Source organism: Corvus cornix, chromosome 17 (assembly GCF_000738735.6).
Source record: "Corvus cornix cornix isolate S_Up_H32 chromosome 17, ASM73873v5, whole genome shotgun sequence".
Taxonomy (NCBI): domain Eukaryota; kingdom Metazoa; phylum Chordata; class Aves; order Passeriformes; family Corvidae; genus Corvus; species Corvus cornix.
This window is the reverse complement of record NC_046346.1, coordinates 7017935-7034537: the sequence shown is the minus strand read 5'-3', so window position 1 is coordinate 7034537 and position 16603 is coordinate 7017935. Positions and strand designations below refer to the sequence as shown.

General features: G+C 43.3%; 1 protein-coding gene across 2 annotated transcripts in view; it reads right to left on the bottom strand.

Annotated features, from left to right (window-relative positions):
• BRINP1 (BMP/retinoic acid inducible neural specific 1) overlaps window positions 1-16603 on the bottom strand; it is an 87698-nt gene that overhangs the window by 7909 nt on the left and 63186 nt on the right. For both annotated transcript variants that reach the window (XM_039561678.1, XM_010397651.3), the window contains exons 4-6: window positions 13677-13846; window positions 12300-12405; window positions 5319-5555 (exon numbers count right to left, since the gene is read on the bottom strand). In XM_039561678.1, the coding sequence (XP_039417612.1) occupies window positions 5319-5555; window positions 12300-12405; window positions 13677-13846 (513 nt within the window). The remainder of the gene's footprint in view (window positions 1-5318; window positions 5556-12299; window positions 12406-13676; window positions 13847-16603) is intronic.

The window sequence follows — 16603 nt, the reverse complement described above, 5'->3', positions numbered from 1 at the left end:
ACACACAAGAAATGGGGAGAAATATGGAGGTTTCGGAGCTGTAACAAAGTTACAAAGCTTTTCATTAGCTGAGGGAGAAAGAGCAGTGATGGATGAGGCCATCAGCGCTGCCAGAGGAAGGTGATGTCCATTAACTCACTGTTCTGTCACTCTGCCCCAGGAAGCCACTAATTCCATGGCTGTTGCTGCTCCCATACAGGAAAAAAAAAACCCTATAGTGAATATCAAGGTGAAACAACACAGTTAAAGTGTACAGGGTGGAGGAAAAAAAAAGAGAGAAATTCCCTGGAGCATGAGGTTATAGTCTAAGGGTTATAAACAAAAAGCTGGGAGTTGTAATCATTGTCAGTTAAAGAGTTCCCATTTATATTGTTTTTTAGCTGCTCCTGAAATGCTGTTTGTTGTTGAAGGCAAAGCATTTGGCTGTGTCATTAAAAAAAAGGGGAAAAAAACAAAGCTGTAAAAATTCCCCAGAGGAAAGGTTTGGATGCTGTTAAAATGTCCTGCTTTCGCATTTTTTAAAAAGAGCATTCTGATTCTTTCCTCTCATTTAACTCCATTTGAAGTTAAATGAGTTGCATTTTGTAATGAGGAAAATAAAATAAAATAGTTTGCAGAGCTCAGGTGAGAACAAAAGGTGTCAATTTTAGCTAAAGGGAACAAATCCAATTGATCGAAAAATATATTGTTCAATGTTGCTGTTTGTTGTGTTTGTTGTTTTTTGATCACTTTATTTCCATATTATTTTGTTTGATAATGAAAAAACCTACCATTATGCAGGGTTTGTTGGAGGGGTTTTTTTCATCACAATCAGAAATTCTGATACTGTTTCTGTTTATGATCACCCCTTCCTTCCTCCCTGAGAAGGGTGGTTTGCTCAGACTCTGATTACCAGGCTGGGACATCCTCAGATGGGAAAAAACCAGATGGTTTCAACTTTCTCAGGGAAAAATAACTCAATTTTTGATGGTAGAAAACCATATTTGACAGAGTGAGACCTTCAGAAATGCAATGAGTGGGACAATAAGAACTCCATAAAATGCAATAACAACAAGAGCAACGTTTTATACCAGGAGAGAAAAACCCCATGTGGCAGCACAGGCTTGGGCACAACCAGCTGAGGAAGGTCCTGGGGATGAGGTGGGTTAACAGTCCGTTCCACTGGAAAAAAATGTCATACTGGGCTGAATCCAGCTGGTTGGGGAAGTTGATATTCACCTTTTCTTGGCACCACTGAGGCTACACCTGGGGCACCCACCTAAAAGGGATGAACAGAGGGAGGGCAGAGCTGAGGGACACCAAGATGCTCCAGGGCCTGAGCACAAGTTCTGCAAAGTCAGGTGTGGGGAGCTGCACTGGTTTCATTTGGTAAAGAGGAGGCCAAGGGATAAATAATTACTGCAGCAACTGCTCAGAAGGTACTCACATTTATGAACAAAACTCCTCTTTTTAGAGACAGTTGCTATAACAAGGAGCAATACACAGTTTGCAGCTTGAGAAATTAAAATGATTTACTAAAAAATTTTCTTCACTTGGAGTTAACGCAGCGCTGGAACATGATCAGAGATGTATAAAAATCTCTCATTTTAGACTCTGCTAGACAAAACCATGGCTGACCTGACCTAGTGCTGGCTATGGTCCTGCTTCTAGAGGGAGGCTGGACTAGACCCCTGCCATAAACTTCTCAAATAAGACAACAAGAAGTACAGCCATCTTTTCCTGTACATTACTTACATTATTTCTGATACTTTCCCAATCCTTTTTTTTTTTTTTAATTCCTTCATCCTCTTTTCAGAAGGAAAAGAGGACAAAAGCAAAGGAAAAAAGTCAGAAAAGGAGAGCTTGTAAAGGCTGACATCTTTTCAAATAAAAAGAAATAATCCACAGAATTAGTGGAGAAAATCTGACCAGATAATTTACATCCTATAGTACAAAGTTAAAGATATTTGCATAACAGATTTCCTATTATTCATCAACTTGCAGTTCATACTTAACTGCCTAACAAAGGATATCTGTACATTAGTCAGTCCCATCCTGACATGGATGGTAAATGGATGTTCACATCCTACTCATCACATGGTGTAACTGAGCTCCTCATAAAAATCATCATCATCACTGCACTACCAGCATCCATGGGACATCTGCTTATCTCCTTTCTCCCCCAAAGATAACTAAGAGATTCCTTTTTTTAAGCCATCTCTCAGGTTTTCATTCTGGTTTTAATGCTGCTTCCAGTGCCCTTCTCCTCCCCAAACCTGACTCTGCTTTTCCGCGGGTCTCTGAAAGTACCATCATGTATAATTGCTTCTGTTGACCATGCTGATTACTCCAGGTACCTTTCAGCAGTAAAAGCCTTGCATTTGCTTCCCGCCCCTTATAAATCAATTTCCTCAAAAGCCTGTTTGTGCAGGAGCCCAGGCTCTTTTCCCTCTGATGATGAATGTGCTACATTTTTCATCGAGACGGGCAAGGCAGGAGTTTCAGTGCAGTGTGTACGTTTTGCTACCGCAGTGCAACGTTGGGGGAAAAACAAATGAGCAGCAAATCTGGCAAAATAAAAGCTGGATGGGGTTGTTTAAAATTAGGGTGATGAAGGAAAAAAAGTACTTTAAAACCAACATCGTTTCTTCATTATTTATATTTATTTATAACTCTGCCTGGAAACCAACAGTATGGATGGGGATATTCATTATTTCTGGGAATAGTTCATTTTTAACCCTAAGAATTTCCAATTAATTAAAAGTCTGTTTGCCTTTATTGTTATTTTATTCCTCTGCACAGAAAACCTTGCTGATGTCTGGGACTATACCTCCCGTGATGCAGCTTGGCCCCTCTTTCTGCCGAGTCACCCCATCCCTAAGGCAGTCCCATGGCAATGACTCAGCATCACAAGTGCCACCGCAGGGAATTGACAGGTCAGACATCCCTTTCACAGATTAAGTTTTCCTTTTGCCAGAGTTAAAAAGAAAAAAAAAAATCCCATTTACATCAGAAGGCAAAAGTCTTGAAAAAAACAAAGAAATTAACAAATAAAACTCCACTTAATGACTTAATGACTTAATTAAAAGTTGGGGTTTTTTAATCCACAGTCACAGAATTTTTTGACCAGCCATTCTAAAATGCCAAGAATAAAGCAGTGTTATTTTTCTCAATTTACACACAAGCAGTGAAGCACAGGGCTAAAAAAACTCCTGAGCTGATTCAAAGCAGCTTCAGTTCACTGCATCCTCCTTGACTTTGAAGATACTATTCCAAATCACACCAACTCCTGATTCACCCTGCATGATTTTTTCAGATTAACAGAGGATCCAACACAGACCAGAAGCAGAATACAAATGTTTTAGGCTCTCAGTAGCTTCCTGTGCAAAATGGTATTTGCTTTCAGAGCACTCCTGTGACTTTCAGTCCACTTTATTGGAAAAGCCTTCAGATGTCATCAGAGATTTCTCCTCTGCTGTTCATAATGAAGAAAATCCCCTAGTTATTGGGAATATTTATTAAAACAAAGAAGCAAAACACTAATACTGCAGTCTTTTCTGATAGCAACTTCCATCTCAAAGGATAAGTTCACGCATGATGCATCAAAGTGATGAATCAGATGCAGCATCTTTAGACATAAAGATAATCACTCCATCTAGCCCTGAAAAGCCTCCAGCCCTGGGTGGAATATGGCAGAAATTGCACTGCAATATGTCACTTTAACATGGCAAATGAAAAACACCTTCCCCAGTTCAAATCTCAAGGGGAGGGAGCTTGAATATAATTATCTACCCTGGCCTGTGCTTGGATCGAGTGCAGCAAGGACAGAATGTGACAGGGACAGAGACTGTGGGACTGGAACTCCCCTCTCCACAGGGCTCCCACCTTCTCAGTGCCTGGGTTAGATCCCCTGGGAAGAGAAGGGCTTTAATGAGACCAACCTGTGACTCTTGAGCACCTTATGTGAAGATCCTGTGCCAGAACTAACAACTGGTAACACATAACCAGTGGCAGAGCTGTGCTGGCCAGCACTGCAAGCAATCCTTGTAAACTTGTGTAGTACTGAGCTGGCAAAAGCTCCTGAAATCCACATTTCTGGTTTACCCTGGTGTTACCCACCCCATCCATGAACCCATAGAAACTCACAGAAAACGTCTGACCTCGTTAGCTGGTGACCTGCTCCTGGAACTGCCCAGCCCTGTGGCTCCCCAAGGTACATGGGGCGATCTGGTCAAGATGGGCATTAGCCTCAGGCCATTAATTCCCACTCTGACTGCTCAGCTGAGCACCAAGGTGACAGCATGAGTGGGACATAAGGATCTATGCAGCATCAGAAACACCAGCAGGGGCCACATGTTGAAGTATGAAGAAAATCCTCAATAGCCCTTCAAGGAAACATCACAGGCTACTGCATTTCAGCTGTTAAAGGGATTATGGTGACCTTCAACATGAAGAAAGAATGAAAACTTAGGAAGAATTCTTCTTGAATTTAGCTAGATGGTTCTTTTCTCAGAGTTTTCCTCCCTGACATGGAGATCTGGGCAGTTGTGACAATAATCATTGAAGAAAATGTGTTGGAAAGTAGCTGGTTAAACTGAAAGATGAGAGTCAACACAAGGACAAGTTCCTGATGAAGTTCTGCTTGGTGCCTGTGTGGTTTTGGGGCAAGTAGGCCACTTGCTAAAGGATAGAATTCACTGAAAGTGTTGCTCCTTCCTACCTCAAGCCCTCAAGAGTGTGTATCTCATGAGTACAACACACCTGCTATGGGTAAACTACTCCCACTACCAGCATCAACGTGGAACAAACTCTGCTGGCACCCCCAGCCTCACCTGCGGAGAAAATAGAAAAGAGAAATGTTCCCAGCAGCAGACATTGCCCTGCAGGAGAGAGGAGTCATTTTCCTTTCTTCTCCCTGCCTCAAAGGAGGTGTCATCTGTCCTGTGTGTTCTTCTCCCTCTGAATTGCTTTCACCAAAGCAGAATAAATCATTCATGCAAATCTGAAAAGCAATTTCTGCATCATTCGTATTATGGAAGATTCTCCACAGAACTATTAAAAGAGAGATTTGGAGATGGTTTGGTATGAAAAATCAGATTTTTGACCAATCACACACTTCCATGGAAAATATCCCTGTACACATAATACCATGTGTGGTGTGTGTTCCTGTCTGTGTGTTTAATAGAGGGAAAAAGGGTACTCTCTCAAGGCTAAGATCCTGGGTTTGAGCTCAATATCCTCTATTTTTTAGCCAAACTAGAGCATTATACTGAGGGAATAAAATATTTTTACCTGATACAATCAGCCATGAATTGAAGAAGTGAGTTTTGCTCAGTTACCTGAATTCTCCAGATCTTTATAGGCTTCTGTCCAGGTCTTGGCCATGTTTGCCAGTGTGTACTCCATGATCTGGATGTCGGTGATGGGGCAGTTGCACTGAGGGAACTCCTCAGAGCACTGGCAGCCGCACTGGCTGTCCCGGCAGATGTACTCGCCCTCCCCATTGCACATGATGTAACTCAAGGCAGACTGGACAAACTTCTCTTGTAAATATTGAGGGAAGATGATCTGGAGACCTGGAGAGGGAACAAGAGGGTTATGGGATGAAAAAAAGTAAATTAAAAAGTAATTTCAGGTATTTATTCCTCAAAACCTGTTTCATTAGCAGTTTGGGAAAGTTATGGTGAAGAATTAAAAGCTGTCATGAATAACGAAGGTACCACCTGCATCCCTCCAGGGGAAGTAGTGATTTAGCTGAGAACAGAGCCCATCTTGTGTGTGGGAGAAGGGCGACAAGTAACTTCTCTCTTCCCAACACCCTTTCATCCCATTCCCAGATCCCAGCACAGTACAAAGCCCCTGAATGCAAAGCCTCCCTTAATCCCAGGTGTGATTGTTTTTGTCTCCTGAAACCAAGTGCTAGTTCAGAAGCAATGAGCATTATGCTGCTCTTACCTGTTTTGAGAGACACTAAATGGGTTTGGTACCATAGAAAAAAGGAAAATACACACTGAAATGGAAAATAAGAAGGAATGGAAAACAGAAGAAAGGTAAATAACACAAGAGTGGATTTGTAAAAGACCCTCACAGAGTTAAGTGCCCAGCTCCCACAGCATAAATACAGGAGTTGGGTACCTGAGCCTTCACAGCTTGCTCCCTGCTAGGAAGGCTACTTGCCAAATCCTATAAAAGTGCAAATGGATTTAGTGCCAATGATTTCAGTGGTGCTCAGCAGATTTACATTAGCAGGGAGATCTATCCCCTTGTCCTTTCTCCATGGCAAGTGTTTGTGTATCCATCCATCTGTGCAGGCATTAGTGTAAGTGCACCCATGCTCAGGTACCAGAGGACGTACTAAGAGTTTAAGTGTTTGCCCTGTGCACAGTGTACATGGTTTTCCATCCTGTCCTCCTCCAGACTATCTATGGATCTCCCTGAGGATTCACAGCTGTTTGTTTCTATCTGGCAAGTCCTGCCTGTCAGCCCCTGTCAGTGTCTGTGGTGCAGAGGCAGAGGACAATGACTCCAAATGAGCCTTTCACGGGACCCCACTTGGAAAAGGCCAGGGACTTTGGAGTGGCAGCAAGAGGAGTTTATGGCCTGAATGGCAGCACTGAACTCCAGTGTAATGAAGGCACGCAGGTCAATTACCCATCTGTTTGTGTTTCTGCTGTGCTGAATTACTGGATTTGTGCCTGACAGCTCATGGGAGTGGAATGAAAATCAGACAATAATTCAGAGGATGAGAGTGTGCAGGAATGGCAAAAAGGGCTGTGACCCCTTTCAGGTGTGCAGGTCCATCTCTGATGGGTTGTGTTCACCTCAGACAAGAGAAAAGCCACGGGTGGTGACCCTGGGACCCCCATTACCCTTTTGCTTTTGGATCCAGAGATGCACTTCAGCCTTAATGAGGTCCCTCTGGAAGAGCAGGTTTGGGGGCTCAGGAGGCTGTGGAAGGCCCAGGGAGCCCTGTTTCCTCTCCCCCTGGTCTAGGTGAGCACCATGCTTGGTGGCAGCAAGCTGCCCTTCTGCCTGACCCCACTGGCAGCCTCCAGGCAGGATGATCTTGGAGCACTGTCCAGCTGGGAATATGTTTGTGACACTTGCACAGGGAAGGACTTCAAGCCTGGCGTTCAGTGGCACTGTTTCTGCACAGATCCTGCTGCCTTTTCAGCTTTGCTGTTGGGGACTGGAAGGAACACACAAAGAGCCGACCAGTACAGCATCCCTGCAAACGCCTCACAACTGGCCTGCAGAGGATCATCATTATGAGGTCCCTTTGGTCTTTTCTGAGATGTGTCTCAACAAGAAGCTCAGATTTCTTCCTGCTGTCTTCAGGATGTCCTGAAGGTCAGCCTCTTCTAGGGATTGTAATGATAAGACAAGGGGGAACAGCTTTAAACTGAAACAAAGTAGGTTTAGATTTGACATTAGGAAGAAATTCTTCCCTGTGAGGGTGGTGAGGCCCTGGCACAAGGTGCCCAGAGAAGCTGTGGCTGCCCCATTCCTGGGAGTGTCCAAGGCCAGGTAAGATGGGGCTTGGAGCAACCTGGGATAGTGGAAGGTATCCCTGCCCATGGCAGGGGGTGGAACAGGGTGAGCTTTAAGGTTCCTTCCAACCCAAACCATTCTGGGATTCTCTGATTTATCTGAAACAACCACAACAGAGGGATGGTCCCTTGTCAAATCCTCACATGGGTATTAGTGATGGTCCCACCTGCCAGGATCCAAACTTTCCTTCAGGATGGAATGAAAGTGCAGTGCTATTGGAGAACTGATCCACAAAGGGGACTGGAGAGCCTGAAGGCAGCTGTACTCACTGAGCTTTCAAGCTCACATGAGAGCAGAGCTGGACTTCTTGATGTGCATTGACTCTTCATTCATGGTCCAAGTCCCATGAATACATTTTCCACTCTGCTTCATGGAGGAGCAACCTGCTCTGGCTCTTCGAACATGATCAAATGACCTCAGGCTCTTAAGTTCTCCATAGTTTCTCTTTGAATTTTAACTTGGGTAAAGCACAACAAGCTGTTTGGTCCCATCTATGAATGATCCTGACTTTGGAGATTTTTTTTTTTTTTCCTGGAGGGAATAGGGTGAAAAAAGCAACTGAAGTTTCAGGGAAAGCACTTCCCATTCCAAGGGACATCCTCCATGCATTCCAGCAGATGCAGAAACATGAATACCCTGTAATCTCCAGAACACAACACGTTCTAACACTTCAGTGCTTCACGTGGATACTCTTTTTCTTCCCATAAAACTCATGCTTTCTGGAAAAAAATAACATTTCCAGGATAACCTCCTCTTGTAAGAAATAATATCATGTTACAATATCTTGTAAGAAATAATATCATGTTAAGGGGCAATCAGACCTCTTACCTCTGACCTAGCACCAACTCATCAAAGCACTTATATAAATACTTAACTTCATCAGCGGTTTTGCTTTATCCATCAGTTACCTGAAGCATTTGACAAGAAGCATACACTCAGAGCTGTGTTTGCACAGGTGACACCCAAATCCAGCCACTCATAGGAGCACCAGTGTGCACACTCCAAACACAACCCCCTGACTTTCAAACAGGCTGTAGGGCTTACATGTGACTCACATCTTCCAGCCAAGAATTTCCTTGTGGAAGAAATCAGTGTTACTGAAATACAGCTGTGCCTATTTCCACAGAAGTACTTTCATATATATATATATACACACACATAAATATTCACAGATTCCTCATCATCCCCAGACAAGTGTAGATTCATATCAATTTTTTTGCTTTAGTTTTGAGCATCTCTGTGATCAGACCTCAGCAAGAGATTTTACAAGCACTGTGCCAGCAGCAGCATCTCACCGAGTCCTGGAATCCTCCCTTTCATGTGTAGTTCTAGCCCATGCCCAGGGACTAAATATTGCTGCAATTCAGTGGGTTATGGTTGTCAGTAAAGCACAGGTGGCATCAATCTTTTGAGACCACTGCTCTGGTGCTACAGTTTCTATCTGTAAAGCAGGAAAGCTGTAATCCCAAGGAATATAACAGCCCCACAGAGCAGCTTGTGCTAGCTGGGAAAGCCCTGCTGCCAGCCACAACCCTAATAAAATATCCCAAATGCTGTGTTGTTCTCTAACAAATTTATTTGGGTATTTCAAGCATACAGAAAAACACATATATATTCAATCTTTCACTGTTGTCTACTGATGAAACAACCTCCTGTCAGCGGCCAAGAAGAGAGGCAAGCTGGTCTTAAAAACTGGAATATTGGACCATTTCCATGGGGACAATCCCTCAATCCAAGCCAGGGGGCACAAGGAATGGGCTCATCCCCAACAGCAGCCTCAGGAGATGATAACAGATGCACACAGTAAGTTTGCTGCTGACTTGAATATCTTAGGTTTGAAGGTAACTTACTGATCAGAGGGGGAATTCTGCCACTTTGTAAAGCATAAATTTCCTCTTTAAAAATGAAGAGAGGCACCAATTTGGTATAAGTTTATCTTAGATAACTACAGGCAGCATATGAAGTGTCTGACAAGGGAACATGTCCTTAATTCACCTAGAGAAACTATTAGAGAGAGATGTTGGCTTTAGACTGTATATAAAAGGCTTCCTGCATTAAAAGAGGTAAATTTCCCCAGCTCTAAATTAAAGCTATTTGAAATATTTTCCACAGAAGAGTTCTCTGTTGAAAATGCAGTTTCATTGAAGCATTTTGTGAGAGCATGTTGACTCCAAAAGCACTTTTGACTTTCTAAATGTATTTTTTCATACTCCCTCATTTCACTGCACTGAAAAGCTGAAATGTTTTGTGCTTTCATTACCATTCTGCCCATTTTGGTCATTACTGTTCTGCCCATCTTGGAAAAAGCTTTAATAGTAATTGTAATGTAAATTCTAATGTTATACTATCATATATATTATATAGGTATATAATATATCTCTCTATGTAGTTATATATGTATAATATAGAAGGGTATTTACAGATCTATAATAATATAATATTAAATATAGTAATATAATATATGTAATATTATATAAGTATTGCATATAACATGCATTATATATACTATTATAACATATGACCATATTTGATGCAGCAAATGACCTGATATGCAACATTTCCTGTTTATTTGCACAGTTTAGAACAGCACAGAAGCATTATACCTCACTGAAATAGTGCTATGCTCCAATATTGACATATACTGTCAATAACAGTATTAATACAACAGGATGTGCCTCTGAAATTTGGATTTCCTGAAATTTTTTAAGGTGTTGCTTTTTTCAGTCAAATTTTCCAATTTCTGCCCAGGACACTTGCCCAGGGAGCACAAATTCCCCTTTTCCCACCACGTTGCTGTAGAGCTGCTGGCTTCTTGCCCTGCATCACCACAGGGATCCTGCTCCAGGAAGTGCTGGGAAAAAGGGAGACCTTCTGTGGCTCCTGGGATAAATATTGTGTATATATGTGTATATATATACCCCAGTGCATGTCAGGCATACTGGGCCCACAGGATACTGGTTTATAAATTAGTGATTCTTTCCTGTCCCAGTAACCACAAGTGCAGCACCAGACACCCTGCACCATCCTCCCCTGAAATCAACCTGCCCAAACCCTACATGGGTTCATGGAATCACTTAGGTTGGAAAAGACCACCAAGATCATCGAGTCCAACTTTTGACTGATCACCACTTTGTCAACCAGACCATGGCAATCAGTGCCACAGTCCACCCAGTCTCTCCTGAAAGGCACAGCTTTGAAACCCCAACTCCCAGGGCTGGGCAGCAGCAAGTTCAGACAGAGAAATTCTCCCTGTCATGAAGAAGCTGCTCTTTTATTGAGCCAGGCTCAGAGCTGGAGTGACACAAAGGCAGGAACATGGATTTCTGTCAGCAGCTCATGCTTGGCTGCTGATCAGATCAGAGGAGACTTGGTCACGATCCATTACCTGCTGCAGCCCTGTGACTAATTCCTAATGAGGCCTCTCAGAGCAGAGGAAGGATCCTGGGTAATTATCCCAAGAACCACACTCCAGATTAGGTAGAAAATGCAGGTGGAGCCTTAAAGGTCACTTTGATCTATTAGGAAGAGCTCCTACCTTCCTCCCTTCGCTTGCTGTCTCCCTTGGCCTGGCTCCAGCCCCTCCCTGCACTGGGTTCAGCCATGGAGCATGAAACCCACCTGTGGCTGACCCTCAAGGTCCTCTGTCTGCTCCCATCAGAGATCCCAGCCTCATCCCCTCTGTCTCCTAATTTTCCCCTCTTCCTCCACCTCCTTCCCCACCCCTTGGTTTATCTCCTCTCTTGTAGGATCAGATAACCAATAGAGGTCTATTGATTTACCCACTTGTCTGCCTAAACCCAAGCTGCCTGCTGATTTAGCTGCTTCCCCACTTATCTCATGTGTCATCCTTGGGTTTTCATTATCAGCACAGTGTAAAAAACCCCTCAAATTGCTCACTGTTAATTAGGTAAGAACCAGAACTCAGTGATTTGGGTAATCACTGGCATAGTGAAAACAACTTGCCTATGATTTTTAATGGCAAATAATAACAACAATAATATTATATCCACAACATTACTTGGTAAATGAAACCCAGTTTCTGTGAAACCAAAGATTAAAACAGCACTTGCCAAATTATACTCAAAGCGGAAGATGTAATGTAACCCATTCATCTGAAAAATTAAAATTTGTGCAAGTACAAGGATTCCAGAAATAAAACCATCTGGGCAAATGAGCAATTAAATACCACATTTCCTTATTTTGTAAAAAACTTGGGAATAACCTTCGTAAATTACATGCCCAGTGAATTTCTTCCTTCTACTGAAGCTGACTTCTTGCTAACCAGCATGTATTTATTTATTAATTCAGCCATGACCTCTATCTGTTGACTTCTGGACTAGCTCCCCATCTGGGACTGAAGCCATGGCTTCTAGCATTCAAATAAAACCTCTGTGACTTTTCCCAAAGATTATGGTCATTAGAGAGTCCCAAAAGCTGATATGCAAACCTCTTACACAAATCAGCGATTCGGGAGGGATGGAGAGATGGGGACAGAATTCTCCTTCAATATTGATGGAAGAGGTCACATTTTTTTATGTTGGTGTGTGTATCATACACAGAAGTCCATCAAAATTCAATGGCAGAGGGCACTCAGACACTTCACTGGGGTCAGCCGTGGCTCTGCTCAGCTGAGCCTCATGTGAAGCCACCAGAAGCTTCAGGGAACTTCCAGACACAACAGTATCACAGCAAAGAGAAGAGGGGAAAAGGCTCAGAGAAAGGGCACCCCTCTCCCATTTCCACCCCACTCCCTGGTTCCTGGGCCCTACCTTGCAGGTGGAGTTTGCTCTCAGTGCTTTGTAGAAGGACAGAACTCACAGAGTCCAGATTGTCGTAGCTGTTACAGCCCAGGGGGCCGGTCCGAGTTTCTGTTACCTACACAGGATGTAGAAAAGAAAGAACGTTCCCTTTGACTGCAGCCTCACACCTTCCCCAGGCTTTTAAAATCTTTTAGTTCAAAGGACTCCTTGTCACCAGCTGATATAACCCAAAGCACATCTTCCCTAGTTGGGAAAAAAGGCCCCACCCTGCACAGACACTGCTAACGTTTGGCGCAGTGGCAAGCTGAAAAATCAGAATGAATTGTGGCTGCTCTCTTCAGGGTACCTCAGGTTATTCTGGGCTTGGCAATGGGATCCTGCTTATTGATGTTTCTCATAGACAATCGCCACTGGAGAACATCAGAAGCCTGTAGAGGAATTATTCCCTGGCTTCTCTTATTGCAAAGCAAGAAACAGAGATGGATTGCCAGCCCACAGCGGTGCCTGGTGCTCCCACAACAGATGTGAACACCAGCCCTGTGCTGAGGATGGATGGAGGCACAGATGACCTGCAGTGCTGCTGCTGTTGGTTTCCAGCCATGGAGGAGAGCTGCCCTTCTGGAATTCACCACAGGTGATTATCTGCTGTCACTGGTTCAGTATCTCAACACAATCTCCCATCCAGAAGGGAACAGACTCAGCCATGAGACAGCACAGAACAGTAATGAGAGCTGAAACCCTTCAGAAATGGCTAACAATGATGACTCCATCCACATCACCTTCCCTGGAGTGAACTCAGCAACAATAAAATCCCTGCCCAGTGTAGGATGATTGCTTTCAGAGAAGGCAGCCTTTGCAGAGCCATTTTCCCTATTTTGTATTCTCTGAGCAGCTTCCCTTTCTTCCTGCTGCAACCCCCCAAGCTGTCTCTCAGTCCGTTTCATTCCAGATGCCTCAGTAATGCCACACTGAGTTTTTCACCTTTTCTTGTAGCAAATTCAGCTGAGAGATGTTTTGCAGCCTTACACCCCCAGGAGACAAATACTCCTAGGTGGCACAGGGTTGTTCATTTCACAGACCTGCCTTTCCCTTCCAACCTCCATAAATGATCTGGGTCCTCTGCTCCCTCTCTCCCTTCCAGAAGTCCCTGTCAAATTTAGTGAAAGTCTCCCATCCTACACAACCACCACACTGAATGCCCACCTCTTTCCAGACATTTGTGGCCCTGGGAAGATCAATTCTTCAATTGAATAAGAGAAAAACTAACCCTGGGAACAAAACAACTTGTGACCAAAGATATCAGACCGGCAAAGTCCTGCCCCAAATCCCTGGAGAATCCGTATAGACACACGATCTTTTGCCACTTCCTAAGGCAGTATGTGGTACCTTAATTGCTCCGGTAGAGATCTGGATCTCATGGAGTCTCCTCATGGTGCCATCACGATCTACAAAGTAGGAGGACGCGAGCTGGTGTAAAGCTTCAACGCTCTGGGTGGCGTTTCCTGACTTTCTGTCGAGGCGGCTTTTGTCCATGTACATGGTTAAGGCCTCCTCTCCTGCAGCAGAAAGAAAAGGAGATTTCAGGCTGCCAGGTAGGGCCATCTTAACAGGAGCAAGTGGTGTCATCTACTGCACCTAGAGAAAGAAAAGTCCGACACCTAAAGCACTCTCGGAGGAATTTGCCCTTCCTCGCCAGCACCAGGACCCCAGGGGGATGTAGAGAAGCCTCCTCCTCTATCCAGACAGCAAGGCTATGTCCACCAGACAAGTAAATCAGCTCCACTGAATTGAGTAGACAACATTTTGGATATTTTTTAGCCAGCAGAGCTTTGACACAACTGCTGGAGAGGATTCAGCCCATCTGTCCCACTCGAGGAACATCCTCTCTGTGGGTAGTGCCTCTAGAATGATGCACACCTGACAGGACAAGATCCCACTTTATGCAAGTCTCTGTGTGACCTGATTGCTAGAAGGAAAACTGCAAAAAGAATACAGTGTGTGGGTAGGTCCAGTGGACAAACAAATGTTAGTTGGGCCTCTTCAGCTTCCAGTGGCCTTGCAAAAGGGGAAGGGAAAGGGGATGAGTGAAGAGAGAAGTAATCAGAGGAAAGAGTAAATAAGAAATTTAATTTAAACTAACCACCCTTACTGCCTTCTTTCCTCTCCCAGAGTCTCATTCAGGGAATATAAGTGGAGAGTGAAAATACTGTACTAGATACGGGACAAAAGCAGGTGATTTTGAAATGCTAACCCAGAAGATCTGGGAGTGAAGCAGTTAAGAACTGATAAACATCAGCAGAGACCTGAATGTAACAAAACATATCTGAAAAGGACATGAAGCCGAGAAGGCATATTTACCTAACAGTTCAATTTGTGCTGGGTGAGGCATGTTAAAATCCAGTTCATTCTTAACATAAGATTGGCACTGTCAGAGATCTAAAAAGGTGGAATGCCATCCTGCATCCTTAACATGTGAAACTTGGATTTTAATAAATGAAGAGCAGACACAGCTATGGGAGGAATGTGCCATTTCTGCATAACTCTCCTAATGAGAAGAATGGTGCTTCTTCTTATTTGATAGATGAACCACTGATGAATTCACTGCCTCTGGCAGTGATAGCATGGTCCAAAAAGTATGTACCACCACTTTCAAGATCAAAAAATATTTTGGTCTTCATCATCTTTGCATAATTTTTTTTTTAAGAGAACAAGAACTTATTTTTCTTTAAAAATCTTGTTAGCTGAAATAGTTTAATTCATCCAAATTACTTCTTTTATTGCATATCTGAAAAAAATAACCCAAAATCGCGGTAAGCCCTCCCCCTCACTTTCCCTGGAAATTTTCCAGCTTTTATCTGAAAGCCAAATGCCTGAAAACAAACCGAAAATATTCTGGATGAAAATCAAAATATTTTTATTAGATTTCAGTTTTTCAAGCAATAGTTGTGTTGAGGATTCAGCCTTTGGCTTTGAGACGAAAAACGGACTTTTTTTTTTGTGGAAAGAAGGTACTTTTCATCAAAAGAATTGATCAGTTGAAATCTTTTAATTGGCTTCGCAGGACCCAAGTGGAGAAGTTTGGCATGTAAAACTTTGTCTTTAATATTTTGTTAAAAATAACAGACTGGCCTTTGACCACGATCAAAGCTGTGGTAGTAACAATATCATCACTGTTACCTCTCACAAAAACAATTGCTTTGATTTCCTTTCTGACCGTTACCATTATCGTGTGTTGAACTTGTGAGGAGACCTTGGCAGGGATCAAGGCTCTGCCACATCAGGCTCTGTCCACACAAACAAAGTTAATCCATCTTCCAGGGGATTTAACCCCCTGTATCTGATGAGACACAACAGGTGAATACAACAAACAGCCCGCAAGATACAGGTAATAAAATGTCTGTGGTTAGTGTGAGGAACAGTGGTCACTGCACTGACCACTCTCAGTGCCTTTTCAAGTTTCATCTCTTTGTGTTTTTCAGGAGGATTTGAAAAAACATTGTCAGTTTTCATGAGTCAACTCATTTGCCACTGAAGAGGTTGGATCAGTGTGAAAGTGTATTTTGAGCCAGAAGTTTTGGATCTCTCATGTAACAGAGTCATTTAACTGCAAGGAGATGCAGTAGAGAGAAATGAGAAATGATGCTTCACCACCATTTTGTGAGGCTGTGGCAGGAGAAGGAACACCTGGGATAATTCTTCCCTTAACTGTGATTCACAGCCATCAACTCTTTACCAATTCCACCAATAATTGGAAAAAACCAACTTTTTCTGGAAAAATATCATGCCTTATATTAATAGCCAAGGCACAAAAATCAGGACTTTTTCATTCCAGACTAGCTCGTTTTCACTAGAGGAATGAGGCTGGAATGCCTTGGCCAGAGGGCAGGCAGGAAGCCTGGGTGGAATCACATCAGGCAGCAGCACTGGTGTCAGATCACCAGCAGATCTCCTATTGGATTTGATCCTTACACAACACAAACCAGGCACTAAGAAACACAACAGAGAAGAGAAATCTGTGCTCTGGGACAGTAGGGATCAGTGATTTCCCCACAAAAGCTGTCATTTTTTCCTCCAAAGGAAGAGAGAATTAAAATCCATGAGCGATGATGCTTTTTCCTGAAGGATCAGTGCTGTCCCTAGGATTGAGAGGTGCTGAGCAGGGACACTGCTGCTGGAAACCTATTTTGTGTAGCTCTGTGCAGAGCTGGAAAAGCACAGCATCCCCATGGAGGGGGCACACGGGAAAGCAACTCTTGGATCAAGAGAGGTTAACAGAACTTTGCTGCATTATTAAGTCTTAATTTCTCCTTTAT